Genomic DNA, 20,761 nt, shown 5'->3' on the forward strand with positions numbered 1-20,761 from the left:
CGAATGTGATTGGCTGTAGTGTAGCTGTCTCATAATCTGATTGGCTGTTGTGTTTGTGGTAAAGACAAGAACAGGAGGTCACTGGAGAAAATCAGATTACAAGGATGAAAGGAAGCTTATGTAGTATGTGCACATGTGTGTGTGTGTGTGTGTGTGTTGTCCACAGTAGGCGAGTTGACAGAACCCATGCAGTTGATCCAAAACGATTATTTGAAACAAACATGGCTTGAAACATAACATGAACAACAAAATTACCGACAGCAAAGCTAGACAAAGGAATAACAAAGCATGAGGACTATTTATAACACAAAAGTTTAATGATCAACAAGACAACCCTGAGCATTATCAAAACAATAAACCAATGATTAAACAGAAATGATGAACACATGACAAGAACAACCAATCAAAATATGGGCATGATTAAGACAATAAACCAATGACAAAACAGAACTGATGAACACATGACAAGAACAACCAATCAGAATATGGGCATGATCAACAATGAACCAATGGCAAAACAGAACTGATGAACACATGACAAGAACGACCAATCAGAATAGAGTGCCGAAGTGATGACGTCACTTTGTAGGAAGCTAGCGGCGCATGGGTTCCCTCGATCGAAAAGCAATGCATTTTCCCCATAGACTTTTGGAAAATCGCAAAAAAATATAAGATTTGTTTTCAACAAAGAGTTATGACCAGGGCCTGAAGTTAATTTTTTCGGCCACCGGCCACTGTGGCAGGTGGATTTAAAAATTCACCCGCCACAGAGACTTTTTACCAGCCATTTTTTTTTTTTGCCTCATAAACGTAAAAAAAAAAAAAAAACCCGGGAATTTCACAATATTGTTCTTTAACTTGTAAGAACACACATTTTAGTGCTGTCAAGTAATAATAACTCTAATAACATACATAAAAAAAAAATATTTTTATTCATTGATTTTGACAGACACACACACACACACACACACAACATATAGTATACTCAACAGATAGACCTACCGCAGCTCGTAAACAAATCACACGCGGCTGTGTTGATGGCGGATTTAGTCACGTACAGGTCTTACTCTTAACAGCTTTTAGTTACAGCGTTCAGGAACGGTTAAATATGAACTAAATTAATAATGTTATTACTGATAAAATTACAGGGTACCGGACATTTTCTCACCGGTTCCCAACTCCCAACATGCACAGTTGCACACGCACACACATCTGTGCAACTGTCATTGTACTGTAACCTACAACAGCGACGCGTTACATTATCTCATCCCATCTCATCAACAGTTTAATACTCGCACACGTAGTCAGAAAAAGAGCCTCATCTTCTTTCTGATCGCATGAACGTTACGAAACAACAGTCGCTGTCATAAATCAGCCGCTCACGAACCTTGCCATTGCCGCCGATTGTTCACTTTGTATTAAAATGTCTTCTTTACTTTTATTTTTCTCATCCTCATCTTTTTGTTGGCTGTTTGTTTTGTTTCAGCTGGCCTCTTTACCCCAGTAATGTGCCGCCACGTTTTAGCTAAAGTCCACCGCAATAGCGGACTTCGTTGAAATGTAAAAATCCTCATGAATCACTCAATTCTCATTGGCTACCCGCCAATGTGGCAGGTAGATTGACAGTGTTACCCGCCAATAGCAAAATTCACCCGCATTTGGCAGGTGGTCGGGTGTTAATTTCAGGCCCTGGTTATGACCCTTACACGTTTTCTCTATCAAGAGAATCTTTACAAGTTAATACAAAATCTATACATTTTGAAGCCAGTTTTAAAAAAACAATGTTTAAAATACCATGAGCAGGTTATAACTGGTGTGTTTTGTGTCATAGATAAAAACGTGAAAATATTTAGAGGCTTTGTTCACCACAGACCTTATTTCAGGCGATTTAGCAAAAACCCATTAAAAAACCTAAAATGCTAACTCCCTTCTGGGTTTTGGCCTAGAAAGTGACGTCTTAACTTCAGCACTCAATATGATGAGACAAGGGAAGCACATGACATGATCACAGGACATGAGAAATACATGACAGGAAACAAACTACAAAAAAAAGACATGAAATCATGAACACAAAACCACAACCAATCGTGACATATTCCCCCCTCAAAGGGCACTCTTGACACCTAATGAAACACAAACACTATAAAAGTCAGAGTTACATTGTTAAGTTGTAAAAACAAATTATGAAAGGAAACTGAAGTGCCTTGGAACATGCAGCTTTGTATGATGCGTTGACGTCATTTCCACGGAAATAGGAAGCTAAGGCGGCACATATTGAATGGCTCCTCCCCCTTTTCAAATAGCCAATAGCGTTTAGTTTACATCACAGACTGCAAGTGGTACTTGAGTGCACCATGGAAGCGAATCCGAGCATTCAGTCTTAACCAACATTCAGTTGGAAAATGTAATAAAACTAGAGCGTTTGAGCAACCGAATTCATACCTCTAACTCATATTGCTCTGTGACATGCCAACTGTCGCTTAGGCCAGTATTATAGCATGGGGTGGGACGCTTTAGATTTTAGATCATTTGATTGGACAGAAGATGTGATGAGACGTTAAAAGTCCGGGGTAACGTCATAAAAAATATGTGATAGATTTTAGCGGAAGTGAGAGACTGTAAGTTTTGAATCTCCTAAATGCGAATTTTGTCATTGTTTTGTAATACACACCAAATTCTTCATAACCTCAAGGATAACAGATTGAAAACTAAAATCTAAAAAAAATAAATTTTGATTTCAGAATACTGAATTAATGAATTAATGTGTAACTAATGAATTAATACACAATACTGAATTAATGTGTAACTAATGGTTATTTAAGCTATTTATTAATGACCATATTAGGAACTAATTAACTGTAAGGTTAATGTATTAGTTCATATATGAATTGTTATTAAGTAAATATGTAATTGTGGATTAATTCCATAATAACTCATTTTTTACCTAATAGTGTTAATTAATATGTTATAGAATGAGCCAAAGCCTTGTATTTCAACTTCCAGGTAATATGACAGGTACACTAATATGCATTAACACATCATTAATTACTATATTGCTAGTGCAAATTCATGTGCAAATTACTACAATTACTAAATGACTAGTTAACAATGATGTGCCTCAACAAGTAAAGTCATAGCATAATGACACCTTTGCAAATCATTAGCTAATGATTAATTAAAGCAGACAACTGGAAGTTGAAGTGCATAGCTTTGACAAATTGTGGTAATTAACATATTAATTTACACTATTAGTTAATAAAATATGGAATTAATACACAATGTCACATTGAATTAAAATCAATTCATGTATTACTTAATCTTTTAATCATATTGACTCTTTATTAGTTGCTGATGCAGTAATCAGTAATTAATGGTTTAGTTCTTCATGAGTTATATTATATGTTATAAGGATGAATTAATGCAGATTAGTGCACCCGTATTGCCATTATCTTCAATCTGACGAACTTTAATTTATTAGGGTTCCTGTTTTTTTTTCTGTTAATTTCTGTTTTTGTTGATTTTCAGTCTTCATATTGTCACAGTATCCCCGTTGTCATCATTGACAGGCTGTATAACAAGTGGTGCGTTGTTATTTCCTGTGTCATTCATGTCAGGGTTGAAGTAGGCCAGTAAGCTCTCATTAAAGCACTGTCCAGTGAATGAGTACATATGTGCGCATGCGCTCGTGTCATAAAATGATACCTGTCCCTTTTCAAAATCCACATATATGCCAATTTTCTGCGGAAGAGTCTTTAGTGACAGAAGCACTGATTCACGGTCACAGGCCCTGTACTCACTGCCTCCTCTCAGACAAACTGCCCAGTAACCATCCTCTGGGCTCAGTGTCACCAAACCCTTTCTGTTAACTGATTTCTTGGCCACTCCCAAGTCCCATGCTGTTTTACCTGAGACTCCTACTTCCCAATAACTCCTTCCCTTTGAGATGGGCTCTCTAGACAGGACGCAAGGTACAGAGTCAAAACGTTGAGCGTTGTTTGAAACGTTGTGTTCTACGTTGCTGTCAGTCACACACTTCCTGTCTGCAGACACCACCAACCAGGGGTTTGCTGTGTCAGGGTCAAGGGTAATATCCACTGGAAAAGGACATCAAGAAAAGTCAACGATTTTTTTTTTTATTATTAAATAATGGTGCATGGCATTTGTCATGCATTTCCCCCAAACCAGGTTAGCTCTGTATGAATTTGTTCTTACAGTGCATCCACATTTTACTATAACAAAGAAGTAGTTTGGAAATGTACCAGGGCAAAAAGTGTAGATGCATTTTAAAGATTTAAGTAAGGATTCAAGGTTGTTCAAGGATTCAAGTAAAGATTCAGGGTTGTTAAAGATTCAACAAAAATTTATATATTTTTTAATTTGAAGTAAAGGTTCAAAATGGTTCAAAGAATTCAAGTAAACATTCAAGACTGTTCAAGGATTCAAGTAAAGATTGTTTAAAGATTTAAAAAGTAATAGTTGTTAAAGTATCAAGAAAAAATGAAAATATGATTATAGAGACAAGTAACGATTCAAGAAAGTTCAAAGGTTCAAGAAAAAATAAAATATTGTTCAATGATTAAAGTAGACATTTATTATGAATCAAAAATTCAAGTAAAGATTTAAGATGGTTCAAATATTAAATAAGGATTGTTTCAAGAGTTCAATATGGTTCAAGTAAAGTAGATTCAAGTAAAAATTCAATTTGTTTCAGATATACATGCAAGTAAAAATTCAAGAAGGTTCAAAGTTTCAATTAAAGATTCAAAATGGACAAAACACTGGGAAAAAATTCAAAATAGTTCATAGATTAAAGTAACGATTTAAGCCAGATAGTTTAAATATTCAAGTATTCAATATGTTTCAGATATTCAAGTAAAATTTAAGAAGGCTCAAGGATTCAAATTAAACATTTAAAATGGTTCAAAAATTCAAGGAAATATTCAACGTCGTTCAAAGATTCAAGTAAAAATTAAAGATGGTCCATCAACTCAAGATTGTTGATTCAAGATTTAACTAAAGATTCAAGATGGTTTTAAAGAATCATGAAGGAAAAAAGTTTTACATATTCAATATAGTTCAAAGAATCAATAAAAAATGCACGATTGTTAAAAGATTTACAAATAGATTAAAGTTGTTCAGATTTTCATGTAATAACAATCAAATTCAAGCTGTTGTGTGTAAAAAAGCAGTACGTCATCTCATCTTTATTTATTTTTTTGCTTGGAAAAAATAAATAAAAATTGATATCACTTTAGAAACACAATATTTAGACTTTTCAGAGGAATTAATCTACAAGTTACTTAGTTATGGGATATAAAAAAAATTACACTTCAGTTTCAAAGTGAATGGAAGATTTCAATAGATTTGTGTTACAGTCAGTCTATCAAAGATATGAATTATGTTACAATACCTGCATACTGGGAAATGACCTCAAGTTCTGTTAAAAAGAAAACATCCAATTAAGTTTAAACAAAATTACATTTTCCATTACAATAATAAGAACTTGTGTATGTGAATATTAACATTACGTTGATTTAGCTGTCAAATAACAAAGAAGCATTAACCTCTCTTTGTGACGGTGTATATTTGTGTTTTCAGCAGTTCTTCTGCAGCATTCAGGGTTTCTCTCAGCACCTCCATACCCTGACAGGTGTGCACACTGATCTGAGACCAGCTTTTACACTGAGGCAACTCACTTGGGCTACGGAAAGCCTGGAAGGGTCAAAATACAAGTACTTCAATTAAAGTCAACATCCTCACAACCTTCTTCAGTGCTTTAATATATTTGACTAAAAACACTGAACAACGTGCTTGATGACGTTGAAATATAAATATTATGTTATTATTGTTGTTGATTAACAAGAACAGGTTTGATCTGGCTGAAAAGATGCACAGGAGAGTCACCTGTATCATGTAAAGATGGTCTTCAGAGCATGAGATTTTTTCCAGCTCAGAGTTTTTAGCATTCAGTTTAGCAATTTCTACTTCCAGCTCTTTAAGAAGGCCCTCTACACGTTTCTCTGCAATTTTCTGCTTGTGTTTCATCTTTCTGAGCATCTGAGACTGGCTCTTTTCAATAAACTGCTGCAGTGCACTGAAGACCTCGACACTGTATGCCATCTCTCTTTCTGTGTTCTCCTTAAAGATTAATAACAGGCAACAAAACAAGAATGGGCTTGTGTAAAATGCATTCATACTTTTGTAAGTTTAGCAGCTGAATATTTATGACCATACCTATGGCAGGTTTAAAATACATTTTAACGTACTATGTAATTTCAGTCAGCTAGTGGTTGATGTCACCTTTGTAGCTTGTTTACAAAGAACATTTAAAAATTAATTACATTTAGAATGTATAAAAGAGTTGATTTTAATCCGCTTTTGATAAAAGCATCTGCCAATTTAAAACAAAAATTAAAGATGTAGTTTGCAGGTTCTTACTTTGTTTAGTTTTAAAGAGTGTTTGAGTTCCTCAACTTTACTCCATCTTTCCACAATCATCTGCTTCAGGTCAGACTGTGTCTTTAATAACTGAGTCTATGACAAACATAGAGAGAACACAGATCACAATTCTGTCTTGTGAGTCCAGACAGTGAGGTTTTTATTGTAATCGACAAGAATAATGATTCAAATTCAAATGTAAAAAATCTGAATTCATTAGTAATCAGAACTACAGATGAAAATATTCTAATTTTCATAAAAATTCATTTAAAAAAAATCTCTCTGAGAAAACAAATGATCTGAAAATACTTCATACGTCTATGGAGGTTATATTATGTTTCATTGTTTGTGTTCACGTTCCTGTGTTTCCTTGCACAACATTTGTTTTCCAGTAAAAGAAGTAATAGAAGTATAATTCCTAAATATTTTCTCTATCAAGAAACCAGTTCTGTTATGATAACATATTACCCTTATCGTAAGTTATATGTACAGTACATAGTAGAATATTTGGCAATACAACATGAGGACATTGTTTTATATTATGTGTCTTTGACTATACTTACATTATTTATTACATACTTGTGTACATTGTGTTCATGTTGTATTGTAAAACCCTTTTAGTGCTATTGGGGTCGTATACAGGATAATGTTAGGGACAGGTTTGGTGGTATTGTTAGGTTTAAGCAAAATCCCCAGTGTACATATGTACATATGAAGAGTTCAGATGCAAAAGCCTCTAAGTGCCATTGGAAATTTTCTCCTAGAATGATAATTTTTATCAAGCCTATATATTTAAGTTCAGTAATTTCACCTAAATTGCAATAAAGATTACCTATTAATTGTCATTTAAGTGAAATTACTGAACTTAAATATACAAGCTTGATAAAAATTATCATTCTAAGAGAAAATTTCAAATGGCACTTGAAGGCTTTTGCATCTGAACTCTTCATATAGTTCCAACTGCAGGGTGTTAAAAGTGAACACTGAAGCAGTGTTGAAGTTAATGAGATAATTAAGTGATTAATTAATGGTTGATGGTTGGCCATTAGTGGTGACACCTAAAGTTGATAAGAAGAATCATTGAAGGAAAGAGACAAGACAACAAGAACAGAAAAAAGAGAAACACAAGAACTATTGACTTCAAGCCATTACATATTATTGTACTTATTATTACCAGTGTATTTTTGTCATACATCTACACACATTCTTATTTCTATTGCACAGAAGTTCCGATGGTAATGTTTTAAGGAATGTTTCATTTCATGTCACCATTATGGTGATCAGTGTTTGCTTTAGTTTGGCTCTTGACCCTTTGCTTTTTAACATACGCTTTTCTCTGGCTGCTCCAACTCTGTGTTTATAAAGCACATGTGTAGCAAGAGAAACCATGACATGGGCTGTAATTCCCGAAAACACCGTAAGCCAAATTTGATCGTACAAACCTTTGGTTGTAATTGTTCTACGATCAGGTTAGGCTTAAACTGCTTTTGTAGTGTCCTGATTCACTCACCAGCATTATAATCTAAGTATACAAAGGTTCTATTCATTTCCATTACAGTAGCTAATTCCAGCAGTGGTTTACTAATCTGAATGTTTTAAAATCCCACACAGATATCAAGAATCTACATATGAATCTCAACAATGGTGACAATCACACAATAGATTAATGTTGCAGTGCATGATGGGAGCCACCAATCAAAATGCATCCGTGGCTCCCACCATGCATTGCAGTATGAATAAATTATGCAGCTGAATTGTCCTGTAATTTTCATTGTTTTTCCGGGTTGTTTTTATTTTGCTATTGTTTTGTTATGACTGTGATAGCTTGTTTTGTGATGTCCAGAGTTGATCTGTGTGTCACTAGTTTGTTTATTGTCACCATTTTTGCGATTCATATGCTGATTCTTGATGTTTGTGTGTCTTAACACGAGATCAAGTGCATTTTCAAAATTGTTCATATTACTGTTGGATCTCAAACTGTAGAATCTCAGGGCTAAAATCACCAGTAACACTTTAGAATACGGTTCCTTCGTTATTGAATAACTACACAAGAACCAATGAGTAACACAATATTAACAGTCTATTAACTATTGTTAACTAACAAAAAAACTCTGATTAATGTACTAGTAAGTAATAGCGCACAGATGAAAGTGTTAGTTCACTATTAACTAATCAATAACTACTATTTTTTATACTTCCCAGAGAACTACTGAAAAAGTTTACTAACAATCTAGTAACTATTATTAACTAAAAAGAAACTCTGATTATAATTTAGTAAGTAATAGTGCACAGATGAAAGTGTTACTAGATATTTCTGTGGGAATTACTAATTATTTGGATTCGTATTATAAAGTGAAGATCATTGGAACTAACTAGTAATCACTCAAGTGTTACTACATGATCTAGTCATATTTGTGCAAACAAACACTAAAGTCATTTCAAGCGTTTGAGATTTTTGGTGAACTTTAGTATACGTTTAGAAAATTTCTTTAGTAACACTTGAGTCACACTTAAGTAACACTTTAGTTCCCATGGTCTTCACTTTATAATACGGATCCAAATAATTAGTAATTCCCACAGAAGTATGTAGTAACACTTTCATCTGCGCACTATTACTTACTAGTTTGTTAATCAGAGGTTGTTTTAGGTAATGGTAGTTACTAGATTGTTAATAAACTTTTTCACTAGTTCTCTGGGAAGTATAAAAAATAGTAGTTGTTGATTAGTAAAAAATAATACATTGCCATCTAAACTTCTGTTGAATCTCAATAACTTTTGTAGATGTATGACAGAAATTAAGTCACACTTGTAATAAGTGCAAAAATGTGTAAAGGCTCGAAGTCAGTAGTTCTTAAGTTTCTCTTTTTTTCTGTCCTTGTTGTTTCTCTTTCCTTCAATGGTTCTGCTTATTAACATCGGGTGTCACCACTAATGGCCAATCATCACTTAATTAATCACTTAATTATCTCATTAACTTTAACACTGCTTCAGTGTTCATTTTAACACCCTGCAGTTGGGACCTATATGTACACCAGGAGTGTTAATTTAACACTGGGAATTTTGCTTTGTGGGTTAAGGTGAAAGGGATGGGTAAACAGCATGTATATATATATATATATATATATATATATATATATATATATATATATATATATATATATATATATATACAATGTAAAAGCATGTATTTAAAAATGAGTGCATTGTATGAACAGATTCATAAATGTTACTACATGCAAATAAAGAGACCTAATAAAAAGTGGGACCAAATATTATGTTGTGTTACCATTGTTTTTGATTAAAATCATAATCATTGATTAGTCAAGTAACATCCAAATGTGCCCAAACCTTTCTCTCTGCCCATTCTGTCTCCACTGGTATTGTGTGGTGTGTGTTGTGTTCTGTATTCGTGCACAACACACACACTGCAGACTGGTCGTATCTGCAGTAAAGCTCCAAGGGTCTTTCATGTATCCTGCAAATTCGCTTGTCCATCCGCTGTGGCTGCACGAGCTTGTGCTTGGTGAACCTGGAGGTGTGGGATGTCACATGCACCTCGCAGTATGACGCCACACACACCAGGCAAGACTTTACAGCACGGGATGCTTTCTCCAAAGGGCACATGTCACATGAAACATTGTATGATGTGATTGGATGATATTCTGATGACCTCTGACCCTTCTGCTTACGGATTTGCTCGGCCATCTCATGAGCAAAAGAGTTTTCTCGGAGCTCTGGTGTTTCCTGGAAAACTGCGGAGCATTTGGGGCAATGGGAGGAGCCAGATGCTGTCCACTGAGCTAGTATACATGACTGGCAAAACGTATGACCACATGGAAGGGACACGGGATGGGTGAAAACATTCAGACACACAGAGCACTGGAACAACTCCTTAGACAGGAAAGGGGTGGAAGATGACATCACTATGGTAGAGGAGGGAAGAAAAACAAAGTGACGTCATAAATAAATGGACTGCGTTAGAAATCCGCACAGGGGGAGGTACATAAACACGAATGAGGTGGCAGATTTAACATGGGCCTAGATTCATTAAATACAAGTAGTGCTAAGTGATGAAACAACAAAGACTATAGGTAACAGTGACATTCATTTCAGTGGAAGACCCTTTAAAATTCTGCTTCGGAACCACTGTACATCTGAAAAGATTACATGGCTGTCCACATTTACTTATCAACAATACTTCTGTGATGTTCAGAAACTTGGCCCATCCAGCCATAACAACGTAATAAGGAGGAGTAGAATATAGGCGTCATTTTTCTCTAAATTTGTCCCCACCACTTCATGAAACAACTCGCATCAGGGACGTACAAAGATGAAGCTTGTTGAGATTGAGCTTTTATTTTGTTTATTTGCTTTAGCGGTGATTCAAAGATTCTTTTTCTTTTTATGCCTCAGCTGTAATGGCTTCCTATCCATTTCAGTAAAATCATACACTCACCTGAAGGATTATAAGGAACACTAGTTTAATTTCTCATTAATGCAATTATCTAATCAACCATTCAAATGGCAGTTGCTTCAATGTATTTAGGGGTGTTGTCCTGGTCAAGACAATCTCCTCTACTCTAAACTGAATGTCACAATGGGAAAGAAAGGTGATTTAAAGGGTTAGTTCACCCAAAAATGAAAATTATGTCAGTATTTACTCACCCTCATGTTGTTCCAAAGCTCTATGTGTTTATTTGTTCTGCTGAACACAAAGGAAGATATTTGGAGGAATGTTTTAATCAAACAGATCTCATTCCCCATTGACTACCATGGTAGGAAAAAATACATACTATGGTAGTCAATGGGGAATGAGATCTGTTTGATTAATACATTCTTCCAAATATATTCCTTTCTGTTCAGCAGAACAAATAAACACATAGAGGTTTGGAAGAACATGAGGGTGAGTAAATACTGACAGAATTTTAATTTTTGGGTGAACTAACCCTTTAAGCAATTTTGAGGGAGGCATGATTGTGGGCGCTAGACAGGCTGGTCTGAGTATTTCACAATCTGCTCAGTTACTGGGATTTTCACGGTGAAAATGCCTTGTTGATGCTAGAGGTCAGAGGAGAATGGGCCGACTGATTCAAGCTGATAGAAGAGCAACTTTGACTGAAATAACCACTCGTTACAACCCGAGGTATGCAGCAAAGCATTTGTGAAGCCACAACACACACAAACTTTAGGTGGATGGGCTACAACAGCAGAAGACCCCACCGGGTACCACTCATCTCCACTACAAATAGGAAAAAGAGGCTACAATTTGCAAGAGCTCACCAAAATTGAACGGTTGAAGACTGGAAAAATGTTGCCTGGTCTGATGGGTCTCGATTTCTGTTGAGACATTTAGATGGTAGAGTCAGAATTTGGTGTAAACAGAGTGAGAACATGGATCCATCATGCCTTGTTACCACTTTGCAGGCTGCTGGTGGTGGTGGTGTAATGGTGTGGGGGATGTTTTCTTGGCACAATTTAGGCCCCTTAGTGCCAGTTGGGCATCGTTTAAATGCCACTGCCTACCTGAGCATTGTTTCTGACCATGTCCACCCCTATATGGCCACAATGTACCCATCCTCTGATGGCTACTTCCAGCAGGATAATGCACCATGTCACAAAGCTCGAATCATTTCAAATTGGTCTCTTGAACATGACAATGAGTTCACTGTAATAAAATGGCCCCCACAGTCACCAGATCTCAACCCAATAGAGCATCTTTGGGATGTGGTGGAACGGGAGCTTCGTGCCCTGGATGTGCATCCCACAAATCTCCATGCATCTGCAAGATGCTATCCTATTAATATGGGCCAACATTTCCAAAGAATGCTTTCAGCACCTTTTTGAATCAATGCCACATAGAAATAAGGCAGTTCTGAAGGCCGAAAGGGGGTCAAACACAGTATTAAGCCATATTTGTATGGGATTAGTATTACCTGGGGACCATGTGTAAATTGAAATTTCCCACCCACATCTGAATTTCGTGTGACGCATTCACACGGGATAAGCGAAGCCTGTGATTTTTCTCGAATTTACTGATTTATCTCCCGGATATGATAGGCTATAGCTTTGAAATGTCTTGTCGTTATTATAATAAACAGAAGAATTGTCCTTGCCGTATGCTGCTAAACATGTCATTCATCTCCATATAATCATTCTTTTTTGTTTTTGCTCTTCTGATGGTTTTCAGCTTTCTCTTTCTGCAGACCCTGCACCCAAAATACTATCAAAACACTCCAACTCGGCTTCTATTTTTCGCGAAAGATGTGGATAAAAAGCCGCAGATGAAACAAAAACCTTGAAAAAATGATATACGATCCAGCCAAATCACAGAGATGTTGATTCGCACGGGACTAATATTATCACAGGACCTCGGTGTTCGGCGAAATATAGTAGGTCATATGCGGGGGAATTTTTACTTTACAAATTACAGACATGGCCGATTCGCACGGGATTAAGATCACAGACAATTATTATTACAATTATCCACAATTATTACAAATTACTACAGGTCACCAGATAATACTTATCCCGTGCAAATAGGGCATTAGTATAGTGTTCCTAATAATCCTTTAGGTGAGTGAATGCAAAACAATGCAAAATAAAATGCTCTTGATAAACATCTGCTGATGTGGCATACATATGAAATTTTGGTTAATTAAACTTAAAAAATGTATACATTAAAAAGGGCATCAACCAGAAACTCCTCATACTCAAAGAAAAAAATATGACTACTATACCCTTGTGTGCTCAATTGTATTGCATATGCACATGTAGTGTATTTCAGATTTTAAAAGAATACTTTTTAGAAACTGTACTTGCATATAATATGACATTAATAAAATAAAAGGCCAAATAAGTGTACCTAAATAGAGAAATTCTAAGAAAAGACGTTTTCTTAACTTGTTTTCTTAACGTTTTACTTCAAAGTACATTTTGAATCATTTAATAATATTTTGTCATGCTTTGAAGGTGTACACTTTTAGAACACTCACACACACACACACACACACACACACACACACACACACAGAGAGAGAGAGAGAGAGAACTTGTTTTAATATTTTTCATATCGGTTTTTCCATAGACGTAATGTTTTTTATACTGTTCAAACTGTATTTTCTATACCCATACACTAACCCGAACCCTAAACATATCAGAGAAAACATTCTTCACTTTTAAATTTTCAAATAAGTTGTTTCCTCGTGGTGCCGCCTCACATTTTACTATTTCTGTGGGGACATTTAGTCCTCTCAATGAATATATTAACTCTGCTATATATATATATATATATATATATATATATATATATATAGCAAAAGGAACAAAAGAGAATATGAGCACAAAGCATTGTATGAATACACTGTACAAACCACATAAAAAAGCCTTTGAGACATAGCTCATGATGTGGGTGTGTGTTCTGTATTGTTCATGTATGTACTTGTTAGAAATAGAGAAAAAAAGTCTGGCTTTTTTAATGGCTAAATCTTCTCATGACTGCTTTCATTAATGTTTCACGTTCACAGTTTCATCTTGCTGCCTTATCACTAAACATTCCCCAAGAGGTCAAAGTCCAGTAAAGTGAATGCTACACTCTACCTGTGTTGTGCCCAAGAAATCATTTACACTTGTTCATTTCATTGTGTATCTATTAGTAAATCATGAGTAAAATACAATTTCTCAATTTCCCACGTCTCACTGTAATGAGCGTTAGTAACACAACTCTTAAAACAACTCTTACCTGTTAGAAAAGGTGTTTCAGTCAGGAAGCAGAAAAGCAATGTTGTCTCCAGCAGCCAAATGACAATTATAAGTGATTGTGATGTTAAGCTACACCTCTTTTGGCAGGGATGGGTTCATACTATATTAGTGTTGAGTTAACCCTTTCAATAATTAATCTAAAGGATGCTGTATGCAGAAAGAGGTGTTTGATGTCTTGCATGAGGTCTACATCGTGCTAACACTTACGTCTAGCATATTCCTTTTCAAATAAAATCAAAAATCATAAAGTTTTTCGAAGAAATCTGATTCAGTCTGATTGTGTTTTGTTTGTGAATATTAAGAATGAAAAGTAGCATTTCCACTGACAGACAACAGAAAATAGACCAGGAGAAATTCTACATGATGTATTGTGATCATATAGTATTAAATAGTTGGTTTCTAAAATATAAAAATTATTTTCATTTGTAAGTTGTTTTTTTATGAGCATTCCTTGTTAAAAAGAAGTACACTACTGTCACAATCACCCTGGACTCTGTTCTGTCATTTACACGCTTGTGCTTCCCAGAGCTTTAAAGGCCCACTGAAGTGCCTTGAAACATGTTATTCAGGCCCTGTTTACCAGAGAACGCTCGCGGATGAAACCGTAAAAATATTACGTTATTGTATAACGTTATTGGGGCTTAAAAATGCAAAAAAGTGAAACCACTCTTCAGAGTGGAAATCTTAGGCTATGTTTACACGGAAACGATTCTGAAGAGAAAACGCAAAAGTGTCGTTGCGTTATCACTTTTTATTCTGTGTTTAACGGGCATTTTGGTGGGAAATCTGCGTGCACATGGTGACGCAAAAGAGTGTGAAATTCAATGTAGTATGCACTCCGGGTGGCTAGGTGGCAACGTGAAGCACTGCCACACAACAACACTAAGTCCGTGCGCCTGCGTACAACCTTCACTGTCAAGCAGACTTTTGCGTTTTTACCGCTTACACGGGAACACGGCGGTGGAGCGTTTTTAAGATTTCCACTCTGGAGGGTGGTTTGACTTTTTTTGCATTTTTAAGCCCCAAAAACGCTGTCGCCGTGTAAACGAAAGGCACATCCGATAAAATATTTTTATGTTTTCATGTTCTCGTGAAAACAGGGCCTTAAAAATGCTCCACCGCCAAGTTCCCATGTAAAGGGTAAAAACGCAAAAGTCTGCTTGACAGTGAAGGTTGTACGCAGGCGTGCACACTCGGTGTTGTTGCCACGTAGCCGCCTGGAGTGCATACTACATTGAATTTCACACTCTTTTGCGTCACCATGTGCACGCGGATTTCCCACCAAAAACGCTCTCGTCTAAACGCAGAATAAAAAGTGATAATGCAACACCAATTTTTCATTTTCTCTTCAGAATCGTTTACGTGTAAACAGTCTCAGTGTGTGGACAATTTCGACTGAAACAGAAAGACAGGGTGGGGCATATCAAGCAGCCCCTCCCCTTTTAAAAAAATAGCCAATAGCGAGAGAGACAGCCACAGCATTTGACAGCCACAGTCTAACAGTCTAATAGACTCCCCTTTTAGATTTAATATGAAACTGTTACTAATAAAACAGTAAATGTAATCATGCTGAGGATGTGTGATTTGAAAATTGTGTAGTTTATATTTTTGCATGGCGCTAATGTTATAATCATCAGTGCTGTTTCTAATGCTTAGTTTGTCTAAATCTCAAAATCTCCGCCACATTAGCCACTTGTCACAAGACAAGGAAAACACAAGACAGGAATCGTGACAAGTTGATTTCTCCAACAATGCATCGTTCTATGGTAATGAAGCAGTGAACTGCATATGTCACAGTTTATAAATTCATTGATTCCTTCTTGTCTCGTGTTTCTGTTGTTATCTGTGTGGGTGTGTGTGTGAGTGGGCGTTACCACTCCGTTCTGCTGATCAGCATCTACTGATCAGCGCGCCAGCTGACAATCATCCACTCACCAGCTGCAGCTCATTCAATCCCCTATATATACTCACAGTTTTCTCCTCTCATTGTCAGATCGTTGTATGAAGTCCTTCGTGTGTGTGTTTGGTCCTTTCCTGTCGGCGTGTCAGCTCGTGTCTTGTTCGTGTTTCCCTGGGATTATCACTGATACATCACCTCAGCTGGATCTTCACTTCACTTCACTTCAAGACTCATCACTGGAACCCTGACCATCTTGTCCCTGTGCTATCAGTCTTGTGTTTTGTGTCATCTGACTGAGTATCTGAGTGAACTGAGTATATATATGTGAACTGAGTATTAAAGACCTCCTTACTTGCATTATTGCTTCTGTGGTTTTTGACGTTACAGAACGATCTGACCCATAATGGAAGCAGCGAGTGAGGTAAACCCTTTGGAAGAGTTCGTTAACTCCAGTATTCAGCGTATGGAGGCCCAGGAGAAATACCTCAATGAGACGGGACGCGCTGTTCAAGTACTGGTGGCGCAGGTGTCCGAGCTCACCCAGCAGATACAACAGCTACGAGTTCCCACTGCGCCCCCTGCACCAGCCGTTCCCCTCATTCCACCGGAGGGAGCTTCCCAGTCAGAACCCCGCCTACCCATCCCACAGACATATGATGGTGAGCCCAGTTTCTGTCGTGCTTTTCTTACACGATGTTCTATGCACTTTGCCCTGCAGCCCCGCACATTCATCCAGGAAGGATCGAAGGTAGCATTCGTACTCACACTACTGACTGGGAAAGCGGCGCTCTGGGGAACGGCGGTGTGGGAGAACCAGGATCCATGCTGCGCCTCGTTCCAGACACTCTCCGCCGAGATGAAAAGAGTGTTCGACAGGGCGGTGGCCGGGAGAGAGGCGGCTCGGATGCTTACTGAGTTACGACAAGAGGAAAGATCTGTATCGGATTACTCCATCGAGTTTCGAACCCTGGCGGCAGAGTGTTACTGGAAAGAGGAGGCACAGTGGGACATGTTGAGCATGTTTTGCATGAGCTGCAGGGCCGCTGGTCACTTCGCCTATAACTGTCCAGTAAAAGGCCAAGCCCGACAGTAAGGTTGAGGCTACTGTCGGGTGGGATCTCCGCTGCGAAGACCTCATCTACATCGACCCTCCTCCCGGTAAGACTAAGATGGTCAGGTCACAATCACGACTGTCAGGCACTGGTGGATTCTGGAGCAGAAGGTAACTTCATAGACCATGGTTTTGCTCAAAGATTTAACATTCCCCTTCTACCACTCACCAGTAGGATAGCAGTTCAGGCACTCAATGGTCAAGATCTTCCTACCATCTCCCTCATCACCGAACCCATCACTCTTACCACATCTGGAAACCACACTGAGTCATGTTCTTTTTACATCATGGACTCACCTCTTGCACCCATTGTTCCCGGACACCCTTGGTTAACTGAACATAACCCCAAGATTGACTGGCTAAAGAAATCAGTGTTAGAATGGAGTGGTAAATGTCATGAGTCCTGTCTTGTGTCTGCCTGTTCGTCCGTTGCTGTCTCTGTGTTTCAGGAGGAGGCAGTGGATTTATATAACGTGCCCGCGGAGTACTTGGACCTCAAGGAAGTGTTCAGTAAGTCTCGGGCTGCTTCTCTACCTCCTCATCGTCCCTATGACTGTGCTATAGATTTATTGTCAGGTAAGTCTCCGCCTAAAGGCAAGTTATATTCACTTTCTGTCCCAGAGAGGGAGGCTATGGAGAAATATATTTCTGATTCTCTAGCATCTGGGTTCATCTGTCATTCTTCTTCTCCAGCGGAGGCGGGGTTTTTTTGTGGGGAAGAAGGACGGGTCTCTGCGACCTTGCATTGATTACCGAGGGTTGAACAACATCACGGTGAAGAATACTTATCCTTTACCGTTGATGTCTTCAGCTTTCGAGAGGTTGCAGGGAGCGTCTATCTTCACGAAATTGGATCTATGTAATGCTTATCATTTGGTCCACATTAGAAAGGCGGATGAATGGAAGACTGCTTTTAATACCCCTAGGGGGCACTTTGAATACTTGGTCATGCCTTTCGGTCTGTCCAACTCCCCAGCGGTCTTCCAGGCTCTCGTCAATGAGGTTGGGCAGCCTTGCCTCGCTCGATTCCCTTATAGCAGTCGACTGAGAGAGAACGAGTAGGGTGAGCCCCGTGGAGCTTATCATGTCTGTGAGTGAACGTGGCCGCGGGACAGCGGGCACACAGTGGACACATTCACTGCACTGAAAACACTGTCGGCCAGAGCTGACTGTAACGTTATGTGTGTTGGTTTATTTTTACAGAAACCGTGGGACATGTGGTGTGTCACGTTAGTGTTTGTGGGTACTACGCAGTCGTGGGCACGTAACGTTATATTTGACACGAGTCGATTTTATTAGTGCGAGCCCTGCACTGAGCTGTGTTTTTAGAAATGAACACTGGGCTGTGGGCATTTTATTACACTCATAACACCATCGGCTGTGACCGGAATACCAGAAAATACTACACTGCTTATATGAATTTATCTGGGTTACCTTGGAAACGGCATTTGTGTGAAGGCAAGCGTCCGCATCGGTCGAGCACCCCTCCTCCTCCTTTAGCTCACGCCAGCGAGCGAAGCGAAAGCTAGACCAATGTGTTAATCCTCGACCTGGCTTTTAATTTGTCACTCTCCCGTTTTCTTTTTTAAGTTTCCTCTGATAAAACCGTTGCCTTCTTCCTTGTAGCTGTTGTTCGGCCATGATGAAAACATACAGACGGCAATCAAACGCGAGTTGAGCACTAACGTCAGAATCTGAGGAAGTTGTGGGTGGTGGGGGAAGTGACGTATGCCGTAAAGCTCTCGAATTTTGTAGTTCTTTTTGTGCTCGGGTTCCTACCCGAAACCCGTAGTTACAAAGTGTTAGTAAAAGCGATACAGACACCTTCAGGATATGGTAGAAGCGTCATTCAACCTATTGTAAGTCGATCTACCATCTCAATGGGTTTTGGTAATATATTATAAAGGTTGAAGAGTTCCACAGTGTGGCTTTAAGTACATTGAAATGGAAAAATTGAATAAATACAATGAAGGAGATTAATTTAATCACCAGAAACTCAAAATATTATGCTATCTGAACTACATAAATTATCTAAGTTGATTTGACAAAAGAAAAACAGTTGTGATTACAAATCATGAAATTTTTTTTTTACAGTGAGTACTACATTTATATAGCCTGGTAATACCAGACTCTGCTACTTCACTTTGCTTCGTAGACAGAGTCTGGAAGGGCATAATAGAGAAGTGTTTTCTCTCTCGCAAGGGGGCATTTCTCTGAAGTTTAAAATCATTGGTTACCCGTAAGCCAATCAGATAAGTTTATTTATGACGTATGTTATGCGCCGACACGGCCGCATCGAGACATTATGCATCGAACTCAAATCTATGATCGAACTTCCACTGTAAACAGGGAGCGGTGCTTTTGTAAGGGCTGCAAAATGTGTGCCAACCGGGAATGAACAATTGACAAACTAGGTTATTTATATGAATTACTGAGTTGCGGCCGCCCCGCAATGTCGGCGTGCCCCGCTCTCTCGAGTCTGATTTAGCTTCCGCCGCCCCGCAGCGCCGCGAGGACGAGACCCTGCTCTCACGAGTCATGAATGATTTAGCTTCCGCCGCCCCACAGCGTCGCGATCGGGCGAGACCGAGTCGCTGCTCTCGCGAGTCATGAATAGGAAGTTCATTTCACTGATTTTGAGTCATTCGAGTCATTTCGTTTATTTAAGTGGCTTAATGTTATAATTTTAACAGCCAAATTCCCCGATCACATCCACCTACGCAATGTTGATCACATTCTGAATTAAGAAATCATAATGCAGTAAAAAATTATTTTTACAGGGAACATAAATAATCACTTTACCTTCCGAGTCTTACGTTCATTTGTCACATGACATACGCAATGAACAGATCGTTCATGAATCACATGTCTGGGACTAATGCAGCAGGATGTCGAAACGAAATATGGTGGATTATTATTATGATAATAATAATATGATAATAAGAGCGCACCAGGAGCGTTCACAGCCGAGGAGACCGACTTTCTTGTCATGGCCGTAAAAGATGGAGAACTGACGTTGAATGGGGGTAAGTTATGTCCTTATAGTTATGCATATAGTTATGGCCAAACAGGTCTGATCCGTCATTACTACAATTAGCCTGAAAAAATTGGGTAGCCTAAATGCCTAAGCTTGCCTTTTTTGCCTAGAGCGGGAGAAGTGCATGCGCCAGTCCTAACTGTAAACACTGATGATGCGAGCGAAATACCGGAGTGAATATGGCTGTAAACAACTTTTGCTTCAGTTTGAAAAACCCTGGAATGTTCTCCATAACAGAGCGAATTGCATCCCGTGTCTTGTTTCCCATTTCTGCACGGTTGTTTCGGTTTTTGATTTCTCTAACCTACAATGTCAACTCGGTGCTTAGCGTCTACGTCACGGCTCTCAGCCCGCCCTCTGTTCGTTGATTGGCCGGCTGTTTTCAGGCCGGTGGAAAACTGAAAGATAGGCCGCTATCTCAGACTGACTACAGGAGCGAAATGAAATTAGCGGAAGTAGGAAGTCTGACGTAGTCAGACTAACATTTATATGTAATGTCATCATCTTCAGTTGGCTT

The 20,761-nt window shown here is 38.3% G+C and overlaps 1 protein-coding gene across 1 annotated transcript; it reads right to left on the reverse strand.

Annotated features, from left to right (window-relative positions):
* Nucleotides 1–293: 293 nt before the first annotated feature.
* btr33 (bloodthirsty-related gene family, member 33) lies at nucleotides 294–14,254 on the reverse strand. Its single transcript, XM_039666609.2, has 7 exons — nucleotides 14,177–14,254; nucleotides 9,787–10,361; nucleotides 6,439–6,534; nucleotides 5,905–6,138; nucleotides 5,565–5,712; nucleotides 5,411–5,437; nucleotides 294–4,094 (listed from the first exon to the last, which is right to left on the reverse strand). Exons 2-7 carry the CDS (start codon nucleotides 10,357–10,359, stop codon nucleotides 3,529–3,531), a joined length of 1,644 nt encoding a protein of 547 aa, XP_039522543.2. The 5' UTR covers nucleotides 10,360–10,361; nucleotides 14,177–14,254; the 3' UTR covers nucleotides 294–3,528.
* Nucleotides 14,255–20,761: the final 6,507 nt, after the last annotated feature.

Source organism: Pimephales promelas, chromosome 22, assembly GCF_988280905.1.
Source record: "Pimephales promelas chromosome 22, fPimPro1.hap1.1, whole genome shotgun sequence".
In the NCBI taxonomy this organism is placed as follows: Eukaryota; Metazoa; Chordata; class Actinopteri; order Cypriniformes; family Leuciscidae; genus Pimephales; species Pimephales promelas.